Genomic DNA, 24,247 nt, shown 5'->3' with positions numbered 1-24,247 from the left:
TGTTAATACTTTATAAAAAACTTTTAACTCTGTCATGAGACAGTAATGATTAACTTATTTCATGCAATTCAAGATTCTCTTTTTATTTAAGACATTCATGATGGAGTGATATATATAGTAACAAATATCGGCAAAAATGATCTCATATTTTTCCGAAATCTCAACAAATGCAGTTAACTGAGAAATAATTTTTGTATGTAAGGTCCAAAATGTTGATGATTGTTTGCCATGTCATCTTTAACCTATAGTAAAATGTTTGCGGTGAATGCTTTACTTATTTTTTTTTAGATAATAACAATTTGTATACCCCCGTTGAAATATAAAGTATAAATTAGTTTTATCAGATTAACACCTGCATATCATAAATGTTCCAGTTTGTTTTCTTCACCATTTAGGGAATGGGGCCTGGTCCCTAGGGATTGGGAAAATTTGCTGCATTTTGACTAAAATTTGGAAATCTTTTTTTTTTTAAATGTTTCAAAATTGAGAATACAAGTGTTTTCAGTATTATTAATTAAGGTTGAACTTAAATGGATGAGAGTTGAACAAAATATTGAGATCTTAAGAAAAGATATAAATTTTTGTTTGGAAACCTTCCATTGGGAATATTAAGCTCCCATTTGGGAAAAATATATACTTTTTCCACTGGAAATTGGGCCAATTACCGGACCCGATTTTGAATTAAAAAAAACACTGTGTGCCAGATAATTACCTTAACTTTGTGCAGCATTTTGTTATACATTGTTAGGCATAAATTTAATACAATTCTTAAATGTGAAACAATGCTTATAATATATTGACATATTAAAGTAAAGACAGTTTTATTTGACTCTAAGTTTTTATGTCCCCCACTATAGTAGTGGGGGACATATTGTTTTTGCCCTGTCTGTTGGTCTGTCTGTTGGTCTGTCTGTTGGTCTGTTGGTCTGTTTGCGCCAACTTTAACATTTTGCAATAACTTTTGCTAGATTGAAGATAGCAACTTCATATTTGGCATGCATGTGTATCTCATGAAGCTGCACATTTTGAGTTGTGAAAGGTCAAGGTCATCCTTCAAAGTCAGAGGTCAAATATATGTGGCCAAAATCGCTCATTTTATGAATACTTTTGCAATATTGAAGATAGCAACTTGATATTTGGCATGCATGTGTATCTCATGGAGCTGCACATTTTGAGTGGTGAAAGGTCAAGGTCATCCCTCAAGGTCAGAGGTCAAATATGTGTGGCCCAAATTGCTTATTTTATAAATACTTTTGCAATATTGAAGATAGCAACTTGATATTTGGCATGCATGTGCATCTCATGGAGCTGCACATTTTGAGTGGTGAAAGGTCAAGGTCAAGGTCATCCTTCAAGGTCAGAGGTCAAATATATGTGGCCCAAATCGCTTATTTTATGAATACTTTTGCAATATTGAAGATAGCAACTTGATATTTGGCATGCATGTGTATCTCATGGAGCTGCACATTTTGAGTGGTGAAAGATCAAGGTCAAGGTCATCCTTCACAAGGTCAAGGTCATCCTTCAATGTCAAACGTCATATAGGGGGACACTGTGTTTCACAAACGCATCTTGTTCTCTTTCAGTATCCATGCAATAACGATAATAACTAGAAATTTGCTATGACAATACAAATTTGGCTTAAGACATGTTTTAGCCTGAGGAATCCCGGAATTTTGTCCTATAGGTCTAGATGGCACTGCATGTAATATTTATAGAGCTTGTTCTGGAAAATTTAACCTGGGCATATACTTATGGGTATAGTAGCATCCAAGAATAGCTTGTTATGTCCGCTTAGGCTTATCAGAGACAACACTTTCTACTTAAAAGTTAAATGGAATTTTTATGCCCCCGGATCAAAAGATCGAGGGTATATTGTTTTTGGCCTTTCTCTATGTCATTCATTCATTGTGTGTGTCCCAAAACTTTAACCAAAACTTTAACCTTCTTTAAAGTTTGGTCATAACTTTTTGAATTTTTAAGATAGCAACTTGATATTTGGCATGCATGTGTATCTCATAAAGCTGCACATTTTGAGTGGTGAAAGGTGAAGGTCTTTCCTTCAAGGTCAAAAGTCAAAAAATACAATCCAAGGCAAGTAATAAGCTTTAAAAGGGACATAATTTGTAAACCTGTCAAATGATATATTGAAATTTTATTTCAAAGAGGTGCAATAGGGGGCATTGTGTTTCTGACAAATGCATCTCTTGTTATCCTCCGCCATAGGCGGAGGGATATTGTTTTGGCGTTGTCCGTCCGTCCGGCATTTTTGTGTCCGGAGCCATATGTTGGAAGTGCTTTGGCAGATTTCATTGAAACTTGGTATAAGTATATATATGAATAAGAGGATGATGAATGCCAAATGGCATTGTAAACCATCTGTTAATAACAGAGTTATGGCCCTTTGTATCTTAAAAAAATGCTCTTTTTTTAGCTGGGTGTCAAATATAAAAAATTTGTGTCCAGAAGCATATTGGCGGGGGATATCAATTCAACGAATTGTTTGTATATGGAAGTCTCTTCTGAATTTCTTAATAAAAATCCAGTGTTTGCAGAAAGGGTCATCCTTGATAAACCTATGCAAACTGCAAAGGCTAATATGGGAATACACTTTACACATGTGCATTAAGCCCAGTGTTTCCAGAACACTGCTCTATATATCAACCCATACTCAGATTGCAATTGCATGTTATTTTGAGTTACTCATAAAAAAGATATTTGTTTACTAGGTTAAAAAAAAGATATTTGTTTACTTGGTTAGTTCAGCAATACAGAAAGTTGATCATGTGAAAAAGAAAAGTAAATCAGAACATCTTTTTTTTATTTGTCACATTGTAAGATGGAAAACACATTAATTAGTATAAGGTATTTAAAATGGCCTTAAGTGTGTGATTTAAATATCACTTACCAAGTACTGTAATGTTGGCACGTTTGTTTATTTGTTATAAACTTTAAAAGGGACATATGCGTCAAAATACGTATCAAAGTGGTAAAGGGTTAAAGCATGTGCTTTAAGTGTCGTTCCAGATAAGCCTGTGCAGTCAGCCCAGGCTAATCAGAGACGGCACTTTCCGCCTTAACTGGATTTTGCAAAGAAGAGACTTTTTTATAACAAAAAATATCTTAAAAGCAGAAAGTGTCATCCCTGATTAGCCTGTGCAGACTGCACAGGCTAATCTGGGGCTACACTTTACCAACATTCATTTAACCCCCTTTTCACAGAGCACGGCCCATTTGTTTGTTATGGGCAATGGTATACATCTTGTCTATACTGTGTATATGTAAACAACAGTATAATAGCAATATTTACCTTTGGGTATTTTATAACAAGATCATAATAATACTTTATTTCCAACGATAACAAAGTAATAATTACGTAAATGTTATAAAACCAGATACAATTTCCGTTTCTGATAAATGACATTTTTGTGATCTGACCGACTTATGTAAACAGATAGTCTAATATATATCTCAAATAACAGACCTCATAGTTAGATTTCGATGTGAACAACATATAAACAGTACAATACACAGTCATGTACTTACAAATTTGTGGAATCAGGCATAACAGTTCTTCATCTAGGTCTATTTCCTGATTACTAAATAAATACTTATGCATGAATAAATATAGAATTAATACTTGTAAACATAACAAGTGGAAAAAAGAGTGCAAGTAATTTATGAGTAATCTTATTATCTTTTTATTTTAATGATGCATTGGCTGATTGTATGAGTTTTGCTGTAAGTTTAGTTCTTATTGAATGCTCTGAGCTTTTATGAGTACATACGTACAGCTCAGAGCCGGAGGGTCAATAGCTGGGAGTTGGATTATTGCAACTACTGTAAGATATACATAATTTATAGTCTCCTAGATTTCTATAGACAATTCATGTATGTTGAGGCTGTGGTTTGAGTACACAAACAATTAAACTGTGTTTAACCTTTGTTTATTGTTGACAGGAACGCAAGAAACACGAATTTCTGAAATCTTTTTGGTCACTAGGACTTATGGTGGTAACTCATGTGACACGAACCATTTTAGACAGCAGAGTTTCCTGTCCTACAATATTTGTATAACAGTCCATTGTTTCAGGTATTCTTGTTGAATTCGTGTCCTATCTTTACCTTATGTTTGGCATTAGGTTCAAACAAGAACTGTTAAAAGTTGTTAAATTTTATTATTGTTTAGATAAGATTCTGGGATAAGTGGGTCAATGGCTGTACGGTATTTAACTGGTCTTTGTGGACTGTAGATTGCATTGATGTAATGTATGAAGGTATGATAGTTTCTTTTTTATTTAAACTGAAGTTTCTTGGTGGTCAAGACACTTTCATGTTGATTTCTTGGTTGCTTATTACAAACTATTTCAGGTATTGTATGTAATCAAATACACTCCTGGTTTATAGTTGTGATACATTGCCTCACATCAAAATGAAAATGAGTTGTTTATTGTCTTCTAAACAATCATGATGCAAACCAGATTAAGATTATGTTATGATCTGAAAAAGAGCTGAGCTATTATAGTGAGAACTACATTTTACTAGTATTTTGTATAAGGTATAAGGTATAGCAATAATTATTTAGTTCTATGTCTGAAGAAATATATTGCAATGTATTATGTAGGGTTGGCAACCAATAGCAATTTAAGCAGTCATATATGAGGTCATCAATCGATTTGAATATTTGCTTGTCAGGTTTATATCATTTTGTAAACAAGATTTATAAGTTTCAACACTTGAGTGTATTAAACATAGCTGCAACAAACATGAGACACATGCATACACATATTAGTTAAACTTAAACTGTATTAAAAACATCAAAACAGTTTAAATAAAACAACATACAAATGCACATACAGGTCTATATTGCAACATTTAACATATAACACAAGTCATATTCATTGTTCTCTTTTAGTGTTGATTGGTTTCAAAGTTTCAAAAATTATTCTAAATAGTCATTGTAAAGCATCTTTATTGTGTATTAAATGCTTCAATATAATCCACTGTTAAAAAAAGAGAACTATTTTTGACACCACAATATTGTCAAGTTTGAGAACTAAAAAACATATGGAATATTGGAAAATATGGTCTAATTGCGGCTCATTCTGTACTTAATTTGCTTATTAAGAATAGAAATTGAGGCATAAACATTGCATATTTGAGTACCTGAATAGTATAATGAAGCAGATATTATTTCAATTTCATAAAAAATTGTATTTACAGTTTAACTAAAAAGTATTACTAAGATATTTATGATTCATTTTCAGTTTGGTTACAAATATCTTTTGGACATTCTGCATATATTTTCTGGTTTTATATATAATGATTATTAATTTTACTGGATGGGTTTATTAGTAGCCTGTAATAAATGTCCTTAAAATACTGTGGTTACATAATTTGTGTATGACGATAAGGAAGTGAGACATAAGTCACCTCATACTTCAGTGATAGTCTATCAGATACATTCAAAGGCTGTCTTATTGACATTTAGTGGCTGTAACGACACCATTTTCCCCAGCAGTCAAGTTGTAGTTGAGAAGTTGTGCTATTATAAAATGAATTAAAGCGCTGGGCTGAAATACATTGGAGATTTTGTGTGTGTCCTACAAACAGCTGTATGTTGCTTTAAATTACTATTCAGCTGTCTGGGTCAAAAGAAATGTATGGATATAAGTGCTACAATCATTGTGGATTGAAGAGAATTGTAGTGTTAAGTGTGAATAATTTAAGACTAAACTTTGTATTTTGTATCTTTCATAGTGCAAATTAACATACTTTATCATACATTTTTCTGTGCATCCATTTAGAACATGTCATTTGAACATGACAGCCTGAAGATCGCTGCACATTTTAGACACCTTTGTTCTGTACAAAACATATTTTCCAGAGAGAATTTAACTTTTTTCTGTTAGATTATCAAGAAAATACTTTCACTAGTAATTTGTGTACAATTTCAACTCTCAAACCGTGAATTACATTATATATACTAATCTTGTTCTTTCTTGGTACTTGAATTAATGAGAAATGTGGAAATTTCCTGTTCTAAATTTAACTAAATATGTGTTTTAAAGGATTTACATTTAGGAAAAAGTGGCTGTTTGTTTAAAATAAATATTGATATAGATTTTTTTACTAAGTAGGACAGTGTAGATCATCTGATATTTTTTAAAGCGGGTATATACGATTTTGTCAAATATTTATGAATTTATATAAACTGTGTAAAAAACTTTTTATATATATATTTCAATATAAATTAAAATAAAAGTTAAGAAGAACATGTGTCGAAAAATGCGAAATAAGCCAGATATTTAATTCTGAAATTGAAAACGGCTGTACAGCCGAATTCGCCAGCATGTATACCATACATGTACGATGTGCATCTAAACTTAGTTTAACGGTTTATTTGAATTCCTGCAACGACATCTATTCATACGACACACGAACACTATCTCCGATCCTAATACAAAGACGAATGCTTCGGTTGTTGTAGGAAAATATGTACGTCATTATCGGCTCGGGGCGCTAATTTGTCTTTTCTGCATTTTATGAAATTCGGCTTTAATGTATAATTTTTCTTGCCTATTTTGTGTTATTGTAACATATTTTATCAATATATTACAATTAAACACATATAAAAAATCGTATATACCCGCTTTAAGGTAGAGCACCTCTAATGGGCACATATCCAAATATAATCTTAGTAATTATTTTCTTAATCAGCATCATTTCACTGAACTACATGCAAATTTGTAGGTAGGCTTTCCATACTTTTTAAAAAAATATACCGATTTTTTCAAAACCACCCCCACGCTCGGCTTTTGTCCAGTTTATTTTCAACCCTGGGGTATATAAAAGTTCCATAATTCATTCAAATTTCCAAATATGGGCATGCAGTTGGTGTGTACAGATGCTGTTAAGGTGTTTTAAGTTTAAACAAGATGAAATAAGTATTCTTTTACAGACATTTATTTTTTACAAATTCTTATCTATGGAAGAGCGCCATGAAATGTAAGTGATTTCAGCCAAGTAAAAATTGGGTCGGTTAAAACAAAGTGTCATAAAATTCAAAATAGTATCATTTAAGTCATATTTTAAACTTAGTTTTTATAGAAACACTATATACAGCAAAAATACCAAGAAATAGACAGATTTACCGTTTACTTTTTGAAATAAAAATAAAAATGCAACATGCATGGTTCGTATTTTCAACAGTAAATCACCCAATTTCGCCATAACGTTGTTTTAATTTTAATAATTGAAGAATGTGCATAAAAATTGCAACATATTTAACAATAAATATTGCTTATATGCCATATTAAATCAAATTACGTTAGAAAATAAATAAAACGCGTCGCAAATAAGTACCGGTATATGTCATCGGCAGGATTCGAACCTGCGCGGGAATATCCCAAAATATTTCTAGTCTATCGCCTTAACCACTAGGCTACGGCACCTAATAGTAGGCTCTTCAACCTTAGAAGGAATCGCGGGAAATCATTAGAGGTGCGCTACCTTAAAAGAAAACCTTTTTTTAATCCTGTATCAAATTTGTAAATATTTTTGTGAGTATTGTTTAAATTCTGTTCAAGTAATTGGACACATATTTCGTACACTCTACTTCTTATAAAATGTACCAAATATCGAGTCTGAGGACTTAAAAAAAGAATTAAAGTAATACGATAAGAATTTATAAATGTTGTTTACAGTTTACATTTTCACTACAACATATTGTTACTCTCATACATTACAACTGTTTTTGTCTGTTTCAGACCCCAAGTCTTCCAGTTACCAGCATGTGCAGTCAACCCTGAACTCCATTCAGAAGCAGCTGGCAGACTTCATCATCCAGGAAGAGGCAGAGATGGAGACCAGAATCAGGTGAGATTTCACATGTATAATGCTTGGCAAATATTAACCCATTTATTCTTAGTGGACACTCCCATCCTTCTAAATTGGATCAATTTATTTCCAAAATGAGGGATTTCTAGTATACTTATTTCTATATTTAGAATATTTCTTACAGAGATTCCTTTAAGCAAACAGTGCAGACCCTGATGAGACGCCGCATCATGCAGCGTCTCATCTGGGTCTACGTTGTTTGCCAAGGCCTTTTTTCTAGACGCTATAGGCATAAATGGGTTAATGTATTTTCATTTGGACAATAATCATGTAACAGGGGAAGGCACTTTGAACTCCATGAAGACATGTTCCTGTTGTCAATAATTGCTGTATATTGTGTCAAATTCCTGGTCAAAGATAATTGTTTTGCCAATTATTAACATAAATATTTCAATTTTTGTAAGTATTCAATCTTGTGACAGTTTCTGTTTTGCTACTGTTTTAAGATGGCAAACTTTTGATTGCTCTGATTTGTTTATGTGCAAAGAATTTAAAATAAATAAGTTTAAGGGATTTTGTGCTGTCAATGCTTCTAATTAAAATTTTGTTGACAGGAAGTCTAAACAAAAATCTAGTGTAGACGTATCTATGGATATTAACATGCTTAAAGCCCGGTTTTCCAGAGCTTGGCTCAATCAACATATGAGTTTGGGGAACTTTGAACAACTAGAAACCTTTGGCATTCTTATCATATTTCATTGCCAGCAGTTGATTGTAAACATTAAATTGGTGACTTGTCAATTCGAGACAGCTCAGTGTTGTATGCCTGTATGAACAGTGACAAAATGTACAAAGTAATCAACATTCACCAAGTTTCAAATGACATTATTGGGCTATGGTGTCCTTGATGAGTCAAGTGTAAGATGTGAATTAATAACTGATACATACAATTATAAAATGAAAGAAATAGTGGTGTTATTCACAATAATAAAAATAGTTGATTAAATATTAAGTCATTTCCTAATTTTTTAGCTCATCTATTTTTTGAAAAAAATTTATGAGCTATTGTCATCACCTTGGCGTCGGCGTCCGGTTAAGTTTTGCGTTTAGGTCCACTTTTCTCAGAAAGTATCAATGCTATTGCATTCAAACTTGGTACACTTACTTACTATCATGAGGGGACTGGGCAGGCAAAGTTAGATAACTCTGGCATGCATTTTGACTGAATTATGTGCCCTTTTTATACTTAGAAAATTGAAAATTTTGGTTAAGTTTTGTGTTTAGGTCCACTTTTTTCAGAAAGTATCTATGCTATTGCATTCAAACTTGGTACACTTACTTACTATCATAAGGGAACTGGGCAGGCAAAGTTAGATAACTCTGACGTGCATTTTGACAGAATTATGTGCCCTTTTTATACTTAGAAAATTGAAAATTTTGGTTTAGTTTTGTGTTTAGGTCCATTTTATTCCTTAAGTATCAAAGCTATTGCTTTCATACTCGCAACACTTACTAACTATCATAAGGGGACTGTGCAGGCAAAGTAATGTAACTCTGACTGGCATTTTGACAGAATTATGTGCCCTTTTTATACTTAGAAAATTGAAAATTTGGTTAAGTTTTGTGTTTTGGTCAACTTTATTCCTACAGTATCAAAGCTATTGCTTTCATACTTGCAACACTTATTAACTATCATAAGGGGACTGTGCAGGCAAAGTTATGTAACTCTGACTGGCATTTGGACGGAATTATGGGCCCTTTATACTTAGAAAATTGAAAATTTGGTTAAGTTTTGTGTTTTGGTCCACTTTACTCCTAAATTATCATAGATATTGCTTTCATACTTGGAACACTCGCAAACTATCATAAAGGTACAGTAAAAGGACAAGTTGCATAAGTCTGGATGTCATTTTTATGGAATTATGGCCCTTTTTTGACCTAGTAACTTTGAATATATGGTTACATTTTGTGTTTCGATCCACTTTACTTCTTAAGTATCAAGGCTATTGCTTTCAAACTTCAAATACTTTCATGCTATCATGAGGTTACTGTACCTGGCAAGTTGAATTTTACCTTGACCTTTGAATGACCTTGACTCTCAAGGTCAAATTATTAAATTTTGCTAAAATTGCCATAACTTCTTTATTTATGATTAGATTTGATTGATACTTTGACAAAACTACTCTTACCTGACATACCACAATAGACTCCATCCAAACCATCTCCCGTGCCCCCCCCCCCCCCTATTTTTTTTTTTTTTTTTTTTTTTTAAGATCATCTCACAAATGACCACCACACTCTCACACTATACCCCCCCACCCCCCACCCCCAATTTTTTTTTTTAATGGTTAAAAAACAACTATTTATTTTTATTATTTTATGTTTGAAAAACCCTCCAACCATTGCACCCAAGAATCCCCCTCACCCCGCCTCCCCCACCCGAATCCCCCCCCCCCTAATTTTTTTTTTTTTTAAAGATCATCTTACAAATTACCACCACACCCTCACACTATACCCCCCCCCCCCCCTACCTCACCCCCGCCCCCCATTTTTTTTTTTTTTTTAAGATCATCTCACAAGTTACCACCACACCCTCACACTATACCCCCCCCCACCTCACCCCCCCCCCAATTTTTTTTTTATGAAACGGTTAAAAAACACAAATATTTATTATTTTATGTTTGAAATACCGTCCAACCATCGCACCAAAGAATCCCCCCCCCACCCCCCCCCCCCCCCCCACCCCCGAGTTTTTTTTTTCATTTTTTTCGCATTTTTGGAAGATAATGTAATAAATGTCCACACCCCCACACTATACACCCCTCTTCCCTCCACCCCTCCCTCCTTTGTGATTGAAAATGAGGGTCCCTTCACCTTTAAAAAGAAAATAGATGAGCGGTCTGCAACCGCAAGGCGGTGCTCTTGTTTAAATCTATACACTAGTGTAAACATAATTATATAAACATTTCTTTGTAATGTTAGTGGTGTAATGCAGCAACTTATAACCTTTAAATGATTCTAATTGACTTTGACATAAATAAACAGTAGTAGTATAAATGGAGAATACTAGGTCGGTGCCGAATACAGCAAAGTTTATTTTGCGAGGCTTAGAAAATCTGAACCACGAGCCTTGGCGAGTGGTTCAGATTTTCGTGCCGAGCAAAATAAACTTTGCTGTATTCGGCACCGACCTTGTATTCGATTTATCACATCAATTTTCTTAGGCGTAAATTATTTCTTTTAAAATAGAATAGGAAAATCGAACTACACGGAAAATCTCAAAGTTATTTTAAGCAAACATTGTTTCATTATTTTAATCGTGCCGAGCCTTATACACTACAAATAGATCAGTAACCAACCTGTTTTTCTGTTTATCATACCTCTACGTCCCCGATTTTTAAGAAATAATGAAAAAAACACTAAACAACTGCAGCTTTAGCGTGAAAGAACATGCATTGTGTCGTATGACGTGTTAATATCGACGTCACGAGTACGCGCACTTAATATTTGTAAATAATGTTTTTTTGCTTTTTTAGTTGCCTTATATTTTAAAAATATATTACATCTTGGTATCAAATTGTTTGTTTTGTTGAATCTGATTCGATTTTACTAAAAAATGATTACTTTATAGTTGATTCTGAGTAATATGACCATTCTCCGCCGTGCGTGACAGCTATATTTCAGCACTGCCGAAATAGATAAAAAAATTATTCCACAGTCGTTTATTACGACAATGCACGTCTGACGATGGGATAAATAGTAGGCTATATGCTTGTTGAGTCATTGGTAACTTTTATAAAGTAGTTGCATCACAAATATTTTATAAATATATGACTGAATCATTATAGATATAATTATAAACCTTTGGTCTTAATATTTGTTGCTTTTTTAGCTTGCCTGAGCACAACGTGCTCATGGTGAGCTTTTGTGATCGCTTTTTGTCCGTCGTCCGTTGTCCGTTGTGCGGCGTCAACATTTGCCTTGTTAACTCTCTAGAGGCCACATTTATTGCATTTATTGTCCAATCTTCATGAAATTTGGTCAGAAGATCGGTTTTAATGATATCTTGGATATTCGAAAATGGTTACATTTGCTTGAAAAACATGGCTGCCAAGGGGCGGGGCATTTTTCCTTATATGGCTTTATAATTATGGCTATAGTAAAATCTTGTTAACACTCTAGAGGCCACTTTTATTCTTCATGAAACTTGGTCAGAAGATTCATCTCAATAATATCTTGGACTAGTTCGAAAATGATGCCGGTTGGTTGAAATACATGGCAGCCAGGGGGTGGTGGCATTTTTCCTAATATGGCTATAGTAAAACCTTGTTAACACTCTAGAGGCCACATTTATTTTCCGATCTTCATGAAACTTGCTCAGAAGATTTGTCCCACTGATATCTTTGATGAGTTCAAAAATGGTTACCTTTGCTTGAAAAACATAGCTGCCAAGGGGCGGGGCATTTTTCCTTATACGGCTATAGTAAAATCTTGTTAACACTCTAGAGGCCACATTTATTGTCCAATCTTGATGAAATATCGTCAGAAGATTTGTGTTAATGATATCTTGGATGAGTTTGAAAATGGTTTCGTTTGCTTGAATAACATGGCCACCAAGGGGCGGGGCATTTTTCCTTATATGGCTATTATATTAAGGCTATTGTAAAATCTTGTTAACACTCTAGGGGCCACATTTATAGTCCGATCTTAATGAAACACCATCAGAAGATTCATCCACATACTATCTTGGACGAGTTAAAAAATGATGCCTGTTGGTTGAAAAACATAGCCACCACAGGGGCAGGGCTATTTTCCTTATATGGCTATAGTAAAACCTTGTTAACACTCTAGGGGTCACATTTATTTTCCAATCATCATGAAACTTGGTCAGAAGATTTGTCCCAATGATATCTTGGATGAGTTTGAAAATGGTTTTGGTTGCTTTAAAAACATGGCCACCAGGGGCGGGGCAATTTTCCTTATATGGCTATATATGGCCATAGTAAAACCTTTTTAACACTCTAGAGGCCACATTTATTGTCCAATCTTCGTGAAATTTGGTCAGAAGATAGTATAAAGTAGTATTAATATTTGTAACTGTAAAGTTTATAATAATAATAATTAAAGTTAATTACATTTTTTCATAAGAAATATATAAGTTCTGGTGTTTAAAAACATAATTTTGGTTATAGCAATATAAATTATAATTTATTTTGCGTATTTTTAATTTCAAATTAGGATTCGAACCAATATTATATATCCGAGCCATTGGATTCGAATTTGGATCCGATTGAAATTTTGGATTCGCTGCAGCACTACTGATCTTCATAAAACTTGGTCAGAAGAATCATCCCAATAATATCTTGGATGAGTTCGAAAATGATGCCGGTTGGTTGAAAAACATGGCCGCCAGGGAGCGGGGCATTTTTCCTTATATGGCTATATTAAAACCTTGTTAACACTCTAGCACCTACATTTATTTTCCGATCTTCATTAACCTTGCTCAAAAGATTTGTCCCACTGATATCTTGTATGAGAACAAAAATGGTAACCTTTGCTTGAAAAGCATGGCTGCCAAGTGGCGGGGCATTTTTCCTTATATGGCTATTTATAGCTATAGTAAAATCTTGTTAACACTCTAGAGGCCTCATTTATTGTCCAATCTTCATGAAACTTGGTCAGAAGATTCATCCCATTAATATCTTGGAGGAATTCGAAAATGATGCCGGTTGGTTGAAAAACATGGCCGCCAGGGGGCGGAGGCATGTTTCCTTATATCGCTTTAGTAAAACCTTGTTAACACTCTAGAGGCCACATTTATTGTCCAATCTTGATGAAACATGGTCAGAAGATTTGTCTTAATGATATCTTGGATGAGTTCGAAAATGGTTACGTTTGCTTGAAAAACATGGCCTCCAAGGGGCGGGGCATTTTTCCTTAAATGGCTATATAAGGCTATAGTAAAATCTTGTTAACACTCTATGGGCCACATTTATAGTCCGATCTTCATGAAACTTTGTGAGAAGATTTATCCCGATAATATCTTGGATGAGTTCAAAAATGATGCCGGTTGGTTGAAAAACATGGCTGCCAGGGGGCGGGGCATTTTTCCTTATATTGCTATAGTTAAACCTTGTTAACACTCTAGAGGCCACATTTATTTTCCGATCTTCGTGAAACTTGGTCAGAAGATTTGTCCCAATAATATCTTGTTGATCTCAGTTGAGCGACTTTAGGCCTTTTAGGCTCTCTTGTTCCAAATGTTTATCGTCTGTAATAGTAATAAATAATTGATTGTGTTGATAGTGTCTAATCGCTATCTTGAAAATATGTTCTCGTTGAGCCGTGGATTCTGATTGGCTATTCCAATTTCAAGATTTGCATACTATAAATAGCCTTAAAACATACATTACAGGGGAGGTTAATTTTTTTGTGAAAAAATGTCAGCTGAGGATGTAGTACGGAAAATACTAATTAATAAACAATTTTGTGTTGCTTAGAAACACTATATAATGAACAATACATACAAGAGAAAATATTTGATAAGAACTTATTGAGTTCTGATGAATTACTATATTGACCTGTTTTTGTCGCATTTTTGACCAGCAAAATGATGGAGACTGTGTGAAAACTCTTTTCCGTAATAACTGCATCATGTGGGAACGTTCTATAACGCGATCTCCATAACCAAAGCTCAAAAAGAACCCACAACTCATCAAGAACTTGCCATATAGGTAATATTGAATGGCTTAGTTCTTTCAGGTCATATAATGAAAACTCAACTGTTTGTTAATTAAAGTAACATGGTAAGAATTGTTGTTTTTTTTTCAAATATTACAGACGTTTTTTTTTCAGGATGTATGAGGAGGCACAAAAAGAAGACTTCCAAAGTCTTCAGGTCAGATTGAAGGAACAAAAGAAACGCATGATCAGGTAAAGTCTTTACAATGGAAATTTCAGAAGATCCTGCGAAAAGCTTTTAAAGCAGGAAAGATTGAAAGCAAATAGGCCGTATGTTGCGCCTTCTGTTTCATTGTTGTACTGCCTTCCTGTTTCCACTGTTCCATAGCAAAATGTTGAACGTATTCCTTTTTACTTGTTCTGTGTCAAATTAGAATGGAAAAAAAATCCTAGAAAAATAAAACCTGAAATCTGGAGCTGATAGCTGGCTGGCTTTCTATAAGACTATCCTGACTGTGTGTCTGTATTTACAGTCTGCTGATCTCCACTGCCCCAGTAGACAGGGATATGCAGGAGGAGGAGGACCCTAGTCAGAGAGGTAAACTGACTACTGTATACACTGAACAAGGTGCCAAGACTTGCTTTTGCTTTATACACTGAACCAGTTGCCAAGGCTTGCCATTGCTTTATACTCTGAACTAGGCTCCAAGACTTGCTTTTGCTTTATACACTGAACTAGGCGCCAAGGCTTGCTATTGCTTTATATTCTGAACTAGGCGCCAAGACTTGCTTTTGCTTTATACACTGGACTAGGCGCCAAGGCTTGCTCTTGCTTTATACACTGAACCAGGTGCCAAGGCTTGCTTTTGCTGTATACACTGAACCAGGTGCCAAGGCTTGCTTTTGCTTTATACACTGAACCAGGTGCCAAGGCTTGCTATTGCTTTATACACTGAACCAGGTGCCAAGGCTTGCTATTGCTTTATACACTGAACCAGGTGCCAAGGCTTGCTTTTGCTGTATACACTGAACCAGGTGCCAAGGCTTGCTTTTGCTTTATACACTGAACCAGGTGCCAAGGCTTGCTTTTGCTTTATACACTGAACCAGGTGCCAAGGCTTGCTATTGCTTTATACACTGAACCAGGTGCCAAGGCTTGCTATTGCTTTATACACTGAACCAGGTGCCAAGGCCTGCTTTTGCTTTATACACTGTACCAGACCCCAAGGCTTGCTATTGCTTTATACACTGTACCAGACCCCAAGGCTTGCTATTGCTTTATATACTGTACCAGACCCCAAGGCTTGCTTTTGCTTTATACACTGAACCAGGTGCCAAGGCTTGCTATTGCTTTATACACTGAACCAGGTGCCAAGGCTTGCTATTGCTTTATACACTGAACCAGGTGCCAAGGCCTGCTTTTGCTTTATACACTGTACCAGACCCCAAGGCTTGCTATTGCTTTATACACTGAACCAGGTGCCAAGGCTTGCTATTGCTTTATACACTGAACCAGGTGCCAAGGCCTGCTTTTGCTTTATACACTGTACCAGACCCCAAGGCTTGCTATTGCTTTATACACTGAACCAGGTGCCAAGGCTTGCTATTGCTTTATACACTGAACCAGGTGCCAAGGCTTGCTATTGCTTTATACACTGAACCAGGTGCCAAGGCTTGCTTTTGCTGTATACTCTAAACCAGGTGCCAAGGCTTGCTTTTGCTTTATACACTGAACCAGGTGCCAAGGCTTGCTATTGCTTCATACACCGAACCAGGTGTCAAGGCTTGCTATTGCTTTATACACTGTACCAGACCCCAAGGCTTGCTATTGCTTATACACTGTACCAGACCCCAAGTCTTGCTATTGCTTTATACACTGTACCAGACCCCAAATCTTGCTATTGCTTTATAGACTGAATCAGACTCCAAGGCTTGCTTTTGTTGTATACACTGAACCGGGCTCCAAATCTTGCTATTGCTTCATACACTAAACCAGGCGCCAAGGCTTTCCACAGCTTTATAGACTGAACATGGTGCTAAGGCTTGCTATTGCTTAATACAATGAACCAGGCACCAGGGCTTGTTATTTTTTTTATCCTATTACCAGATGAAAATCCATAGTATATCAACGATAAAAAATACTTAAGCTTTATACTATCCCTATTTTTAGATCACACTTGGGTTTTTCAAAAAAATGGAGAATCTGTTTTTGTCAACTACGGAAGAACAAAATTAAAAAAAAAAGTGATATCTGATTATTATTAATGGAATAAAGGGAGGAAATAATAGGATAATAGTATTGGTATTGACAATTATCTGGTTTTGTTTCAGATTCCACAAAACGCTCAACTGTCTCCAAGAAGTTGCCTGCAAAAAAGGTAATGAACATATCTCTTTTTTCATTGCAAGAAGTAAGCCATTAAGTTATGGTAGTTAAATGTTTTCATTGGGTTTGATTTAGTATTTGTTGAGTAACAACAGAGATGAAATTATTTGGGGCAGATAAAATAAAGCATGCATTGACTCTCCAGAAACTCTTATAAGGAGAGACGTTAAGTGTTCTTTTCCACAACCTTTAAACAGAATACCAACCATAAAATGATCAAAACTAGGATCATTTTACCATGGAATGGTCAAGCATTGAGTGTTTCAAAGGTAGGTTAAGGACTGGCCGAATTGTACAGTTTGCTCAGATTTTATCTCAAAGCGAACACTTTTATAATTGTAGCTAAGTAACTATGCTGGCTGAAAATGAAAACAGGAATGCCAAACAGTGGCACATGAATAGAATACTTCAATAAATTTTAAGATTACAGGAAAGGTTTTTAAGTTGTTATACAAAACTTACAAATGTCTGTCTACTGCACATTCCTCCAACAAGTAGTACATGGTTCAGTATGTATGAGTTTGTATGTGTTTGGTTTTAGAAAACATTGGGCCGTGTACAGTCACTACCACCGGCCTTGGAGCAGGAATCTGATGATCGTAAGTACACTGTTACGTGTTTGTTCTTGAGGCTAGATTTGTCTTGTACATATCATCAGTTTCTTTAACACACTACACAGTGTATTGTTTGAATATTGCTTTTTTCTTGGATAAAAAGATAAACAAAGCAGGCAATGGAAAAAAATTACCTGTAGTCAAACCTGATTTTAATCTAGCAGTGCATTGTATATATTCCGTTATAACATGACCTACGCTCCAGGAGTCAAATAACACAATGCTCAATTTTGTTTATTACACGGGTGTTATTACACTAGTTATATAACTGTGAAATGACGTCATTTTTTTGACGAAATGATGTCATTATTCCAGCGAATTTCTTCAGTTAAACTCTTTTACAATGTGAATAAACGGTGAAAAGAGTATAAAATAAAAAGATTATTTGTTGGTCATGTTATAAAAAGAAACTTACGATTCGTGGTCATTTTGTATTGAATTTATTAAACTCGTCATCTAAATAAAGATAAAAACTCGGCAAGCCTCGTTTTTATATTTATTTAGATGACTTGTTTAATAAATTCAATACAAAACGACCACTCAGGCAAGATCCTATACTTTCAGCCATGTTTGGGTTTGATGGCCTTGAGACCAGTGAGCAGACGTTTTACAGGGACACCTCCTCCAGTGAGGATGAGGCAGACGACAAGGATGGTGAGTTACCATAGCAACAGATTGCTTTCTATGTGAGAAATACTATATGAAAATGTGTGGCGGTTAAATAAAACCATTTGTCTCAATAATATTTTAGGCAATTAGGAAATTGAGTAAAGTTGGGCCATAACTAGAACTAATTGTATTAAAAACTAGTGAACACTTAAGATGAAACAAATTTTGACAGAACTTCATAACATAGGTCATATTGTTAGTCCCAATGCTATCTGGGCGGTGTGATAAACTGGGTCTTGTTGGATTAAAAACTGATTCTCCTGGTAAAATTATATAAAAAGCTTATAAACACTCTAGAAGCCATATTCATTGACTAATTAAAAATGAGTGAGAACATTTGCCCAAATGATAACTGGATGAGTTTTAAACTGACTCATTTAGGCTTGAAAAAAAGTTAACTAGGTCATAATAGAGTGAAGCGTGTGAAAACAATGGAAGTCACATTTGTTTACACAATCTCCATCACACTTGTTCTAAAACTTGTTCTTCTTATATTTCAGACAAGAGAGATATGGTTCCTATACACTAAAAAATCATTCCTGCCATGAGGCAGGGCTTTTAATGTTATTATAATAAAACCATTTGAACATTCTAGAAGTCACATACGAATACATGTATTTGACCCACTCAATGTGACACTTTGTCAGAACATGTAACATTTGTGTATATCTAGGCTGAGTAAGCAAATGACGGTATTACATTCAAACTTATTGCTGCTTGGTGTGTCCTTAAAAATCATTTGTAAACTCTTTTGAATACTACCTGCTCATTTAAAGTTCCAAGGTGAATGAGATGAGCTCCATAGAGCATTTGGCCCTCTTGTCTTCATTTGCTTCTTTTGAATTTACAGAAAAGTGTTTCAGTGAACAATCAGCAGAAATGTAAATTGTCATTTTGATGAAAGAATCAATACAACTTTTACTGAAAAATAATTTTAATGACTGAAATTATGCTGGGCCATTCCAAAATGGGTCCTTTGCCATAAGTGGCTAGTGTAGCTTCACACCAACCTGCCCAGTTGTGAAGTCTGGTCAGGAGCTATCCTGACTATATGAGTAGCTTTCTGAGAAAACTGGGCTTAATGCATGTGCGTAAAGTGCTGTCCCAGATTAGCCTGTGCAGTCCGCACAGGCTAATCAGGGACGACACTTTCCACCTAAACAAAATTTTTGGTAACAAGGGACTTCCTTTAAGCGAAAAATACCATAAAAGCGGAAAGTGTCGTCCCTGATTAGCCTGTGCGGACTGCACTGGCTAATCTGGGACGAAACTTTACGCACATGCATTAAGCCCATTTTTCTCAGAACAAGACACATATATATGCGACCATGAAACATTGTGTGATTCTATACGCTGTTTGGGAGATACGCTTGCTGCATATGGCATAAGACCCATTTTTGCTTGACAAGGGAAATAAGATCCCAAAGCTGATTATCTTAAGGAAAGAGAATAAATCTGGACCAGTTTTCATAATAAAACACTTTTCCTAATCTTTGTGTCCATACAGACGTGTTTGAGGAGCGTTCCGCGATGCAAGGTCGCCCTAAACCACGGCTGACATACTCCACGTCTGTTCCAATCTCGGTGCCTTCTTGGAACATGGCCCAGAAACATGAGCATCTCGACAATGATGATGAGGATGTGAGTGCCTCATTCTTATATCAAATGGGGATTATTCCTAATATCAGCTCTTTCTAAGATAATAATTATTTGTATATGCTACTTTTATATTTTGTACAACTGCTGTTCAGACATTGTCAATATTCTTTAGACTTTGTGTTTAAAGCCTGAAGTATACATCTTTTTGGATCCCATTTGCATAGTTTAACTCTCAATAATAGGATCTGCCAGGAAAGTATTGTTCTGCAGAAGATCAAATCAGATCCTGTCCTGTCTTAATCTAATTTACAGATCCCTAGAAGTTGTGAATTAAACTGTAACTCATATAAAGACACAATCAAACGAGGAAAAGGCTTTTATAATAATAGGTTATTATTGTTATTCATACATATATTACGTCATACTTGGAGAATAAAATATCCTAAATTGATAGATTAATTTTTATACGTGTTTGTCTATGAACAAATAAGATAGTTTAAGATTTTGCCTTTATAATGCATAAATTATTAACCCTTTCAGTGCGGGAACCGGATTTTGAAGGCCTTTTCAAACAGTTTGGATCCAGATGAGACGCCACAAAACGTGGCGTCTCATCTGGATCCAAACTGTTTGCTATTCTGATAGTATTCTTTGAAAAAAAATGAAGAAAATGCTTATTTTACAAATTCAGCAGACAACATTTTAGCAGAAGAAAAATTTCCCAGTATGCAAAGGGTTAAACCAGTCAGTTTTTGTACATCACCAGTTCTTGTTTTCTTCAAACGTGACAGTCTGTGTGTGTTTTCAGCTGGTATGTTACAGTCTGTGTGTGTTTTCAGCTGGTATGTTACAGTCTGTGTGTGTTTTCAGCTGGTATGTTACAGTCTGTGTGTGTTTTCAGCTGGTATGTTACAGTCTGTGTGTGTTTTCAGCTGGTATGTTACAGTCTGTGTGTGTTTTCAGCTGGTATGTTACAGTCTGTGTGTGTTTTCAGCTGGTAAGTTACAGTCTGTGTGTGTTTTCAGCTGATACCAGCGGATCCCAATCAGATAGCTGCCAGCATGCAAGCCCTGGCACAAAGTATTACAGATGATAACAGGTTAGCCCTTTCAGTGCGGGAACCGAATTTTGAAGGCCTTTGCAAACAGTTTGGATCCAGATGAGACGCCACAGAACGTGGTGTCTCATCAGGATCCAAACTGTTTGCTATTCTGATAGTATTCTTTGAAAAAAATTGAAGAAACTGCTAATTTTAAAAATTCAGCAGACGACATTTTAGCAGACGACAAATTTCCCAGCATGCAAAGGGTTAGAATGAGTAGGGTAGGATAAGAAACGTCATGCTGCAATATTAATGGATCTATCGGTAGGGCAAGTTCACTTTGTTCAGTGCTGGCTTTCAAATCACAGGTTGGATTAACTCTCCGTGCGGGAACCGAATTTTGAAGGCCTTTGCAAACAGTTTGGATCCAGATGAGACGCCACAGAACGTGGCGTCTCATCAAGATCCAAACTGTTTGCTATTCTGATAGTATTCTTTGAAAAAAATCGAAGAAAATGCTAATTTTAGAAATTCAGCAGACGACATTTTTGCAGATGACAAATTTCCCAGCATGCAAAGGATTAACAGTCTTTGTCACATAATTTTTGTAGGGGATTCAAGAAGGACGGTTGTCAGTTACTGACATAAGATTGTGCAGTTGGTATTGTTTATCAAACTTACTATTTACAAGTGTGACTAGGTTAACTGACCATAATTCTATGACTGAAATAACAGGAAATGTGACGCAAAATCCAAACAACCATGTGTCTACTTAGTTAAAATATAAATAGGAAGAAATCACTTGATAATTCTTATTTTGAACAATTACTAAGGATAACAATTCCATGTAAATTTGATTTAATTTATGTTAAGAATTAATGTTCTACCTATGTTCAACTAGAAAAAAAAGAACGACAAAAAAATACAATGCTAAAATAACTTTGTGTCTTGCGAGAATGTGAATTACAGAAATTTTATTTTATCCTATGTATTTTTATGAAAAATATATCATATTTGATTAAGAAACTGTATATTATAAATTAATGGCTCTACATTAACGATAGTCTAATTATCAGCTACATTCAAAATATTGGGGAGGGGACAGGTCTGCTGGTTCCAACAGAGTTTTTATTCTTATAAAAACAAGCAAAAAATTGGTTTTGAGTATTGAGTACTTACCTACAAAACATCATGTTGACTTAAAAAACAACAACGCGCAAAGTATTCCTAAACTTACAGACTATACCATACTGTTAACGACGAAAATTAATCACTTAGTTTAATTCACAACACAGTTCCTTTTATTTCCATTTTTTATATAATAAATTAAGCTTTTAAACTGTTTAAGACATCATTTGCATTTTGAAGCTTTTAAACTGTTTAAGACATCATTTGCCTTTCGAGTTCTGTCATTTACTTTTTAAAGAAATGATTTTTTTCCTGTGCAATAATTTGCTATTAAACAATTCCTGTTTCTGTCGCAATTGTTAGATTATAGTTAACTACTAAAGATTAAAATGATAGTTTACAGTGGTGTTAATTATTCAGATAGATTGAGGGACAAATGAGAAAACACTTATTGTCATGCTATGCTACAACATAAATGTTGTTAAAATACGGAACACTTTAAGTAGTATATAAAGTAACAATTTAAGCTTTAAACAAGTAACTTTTTGTTCAGAACTAGTGAAATTTTATTGCACTAGTGCCACTTAACAAAAGAATTATTAGCATATATATTTCCCTAAAATGTAATACCCCGGTATTTGTTTTTCAAGTGGTCACTTATGATTATGATTAACATGACATTAATGTCTTTTTAAGGTACATCTTTGGTGACCGTCCAAGGCCTAGGCTAAACACAGGTGATTTCAACCGATGAATGAAAGGTGGTTCTGGTATTTTGTGTCTCACACCTTGGATTTATCAGCTTCAAGAAGTTGCATTGACTGTTTGTTAATTGAGTTGTAAGCATTAGGAAGGACTGGCCTGCTTTTAGAGGCTGAGATGACACCAAGATATGTACATATTCATACATGAATGTCTTCCACATTTTGGTGGTCGGATTTTTCGTCCCTTTGTGTTCTATAAAAAAGACTAAAAAAATCACAAAAATCAAAAAAAGTTTGTGAAGTTTTCATGTTTGAAACTGTCTGTTTGAGTCGGGTCAGAATAATCATTGCAGAAGAAAAGCTAGTAATCATGGAGAAAAACTGGCATTTATTTTGTGAAATCTTGTGCTGAAATATAATATGGTGCTCGTGATTCTGCTAGTAAAAAACAATTATTGGTGTTGATTTGTTTGTAGGAATTATCAGTATTGTTTTTACCACTGATTTTAACAGCTAGAATCCCTATGGGGGAATTATTTGGGGGATAACATGGACTGCTAGTCAACATATATTTCAATCAGATGATAAATGTCTATTTGACAGTTGTGAGTACAAAGTTATAATTACACAATATTATAGTTTACACTATATGTCTATATTGTTTTTAATTAGGTGCTTAAGTTAACAATCAAGTGATAAAATATAGATTAATATACGATATAAAACACTGATACTTTGAATTATATTGAGGATAAAAGGGTAACATTTGTTGAAGTATTACTGCATACTGTAGTTTTATTACAAACTTAACTTGTTACAAATGCCAATTGAGGGCTATTGACCAAATGTATAGCCCATGTTTTTGCTTGAATTTACATTGTAAGTCCTACAGTACTTTTCCATTATGAGTAATGTAAAATAGTCTTCTTTTTGCAGAAAACAAGTATCTTTTTCTTTTGCAAAAAAAGTTTAAATGTAAAGTCACTGAAAATAAATTGACAAATTATAATTCGCTTCAATTTCATTACCATCTACCTGTAATAACAATATCCAAACTTGAATGTTTGAATTTGTTGTAACTCATGTTTAAAACATTATGGAAATATTCCCATGTTTTTTTAATGTTTTCATACATGTATATAGTTTTATGATAAAACTTCTTAGAATCTGTTAAGACATCAATAATAAAAGATCTAAACAAACATTTAGTTTCTTTGATCTTGCATCTTCAAAAGGGTTCAGTTATAGCTTTTTATGCCCCCCTTCGAAGAAGAGGGGGTATATTGTGTTGCACATGTCGGTCTGTCCGTCCACCAGATGGTTTCCGGATGATAACTCAAGAACCCTTAGGCCTAGGATCATGAAACTTCATAGGTGCATTGATCATGACTGGCAGATGACCCCTATTGATTTTCAGGTCACTAGGTCAAAGGTCAAGGTCACAGTGACTCGAAATAGTAAAATGGTTTCAGGATGATAACTCAAGAATGCTTACATCTAGGATCATGAAACTTCATAGGAACATTGATCATGACTGGCAGATGACCCCTATTGAATTTTAGGTCACTAGGTCAAGGTCACAGTG

The 24,247-nt window shown here is 34.8% G+C and overlaps 1 protein-coding gene across 1 annotated transcript in view; it reads left to right on the top strand.

Moving 5' to 3' along the window:
• LOC127853239 (uncharacterized) overlaps positions 1–23,864 on the top strand; it is a 44,790-nt gene extending 20,926 nt beyond the window's left edge. Inside the window, exons 6-14 of the mRNA XM_052387576.1 lie at positions 7,770–7,878; positions 14,695–14,772; positions 15,054–15,118; positions 16,852–16,898; positions 17,448–17,505; positions 18,085–18,174; positions 19,697–19,830; positions 20,814–20,887; positions 22,655–23,864. Of these exons, the coding sequence (XP_052243536.1) occupies positions 7,770–7,878; positions 14,695–14,772; positions 15,054–15,118; positions 16,852–16,898; positions 17,448–17,505; positions 18,085–18,174; positions 19,697–19,830; positions 20,814–20,887; positions 22,655–22,712 (713 nt within the window). The 3' untranslated portion in view covers positions 22,713–23,864. The remainder of the gene's footprint in view (positions 1–7,769; positions 7,879–14,694; positions 14,773–15,053; positions 15,119–16,851; positions 16,899–17,447; positions 17,506–18,084; positions 18,175–19,696; positions 19,831–20,813; positions 20,888–22,654) is intronic.
• The last annotated feature ends 383 nt before the right edge of the window (positions 23,865–24,247 follow it).

The sequence above is a fragment of the Dreissena polymorpha genome, chromosome 12 (assembly GCF_020536995.1).
Source record: "Dreissena polymorpha isolate Duluth1 chromosome 12, UMN_Dpol_1.0, whole genome shotgun sequence".
Taxonomy (NCBI): domain Eukaryota; kingdom Metazoa; phylum Mollusca; class Bivalvia; order Myida; family Dreissenidae; genus Dreissena; species Dreissena polymorpha.
Note: the sequence above shows the minus strand (reverse complement) of the source record. Positions and strands in the feature narration are given on the sequence as shown.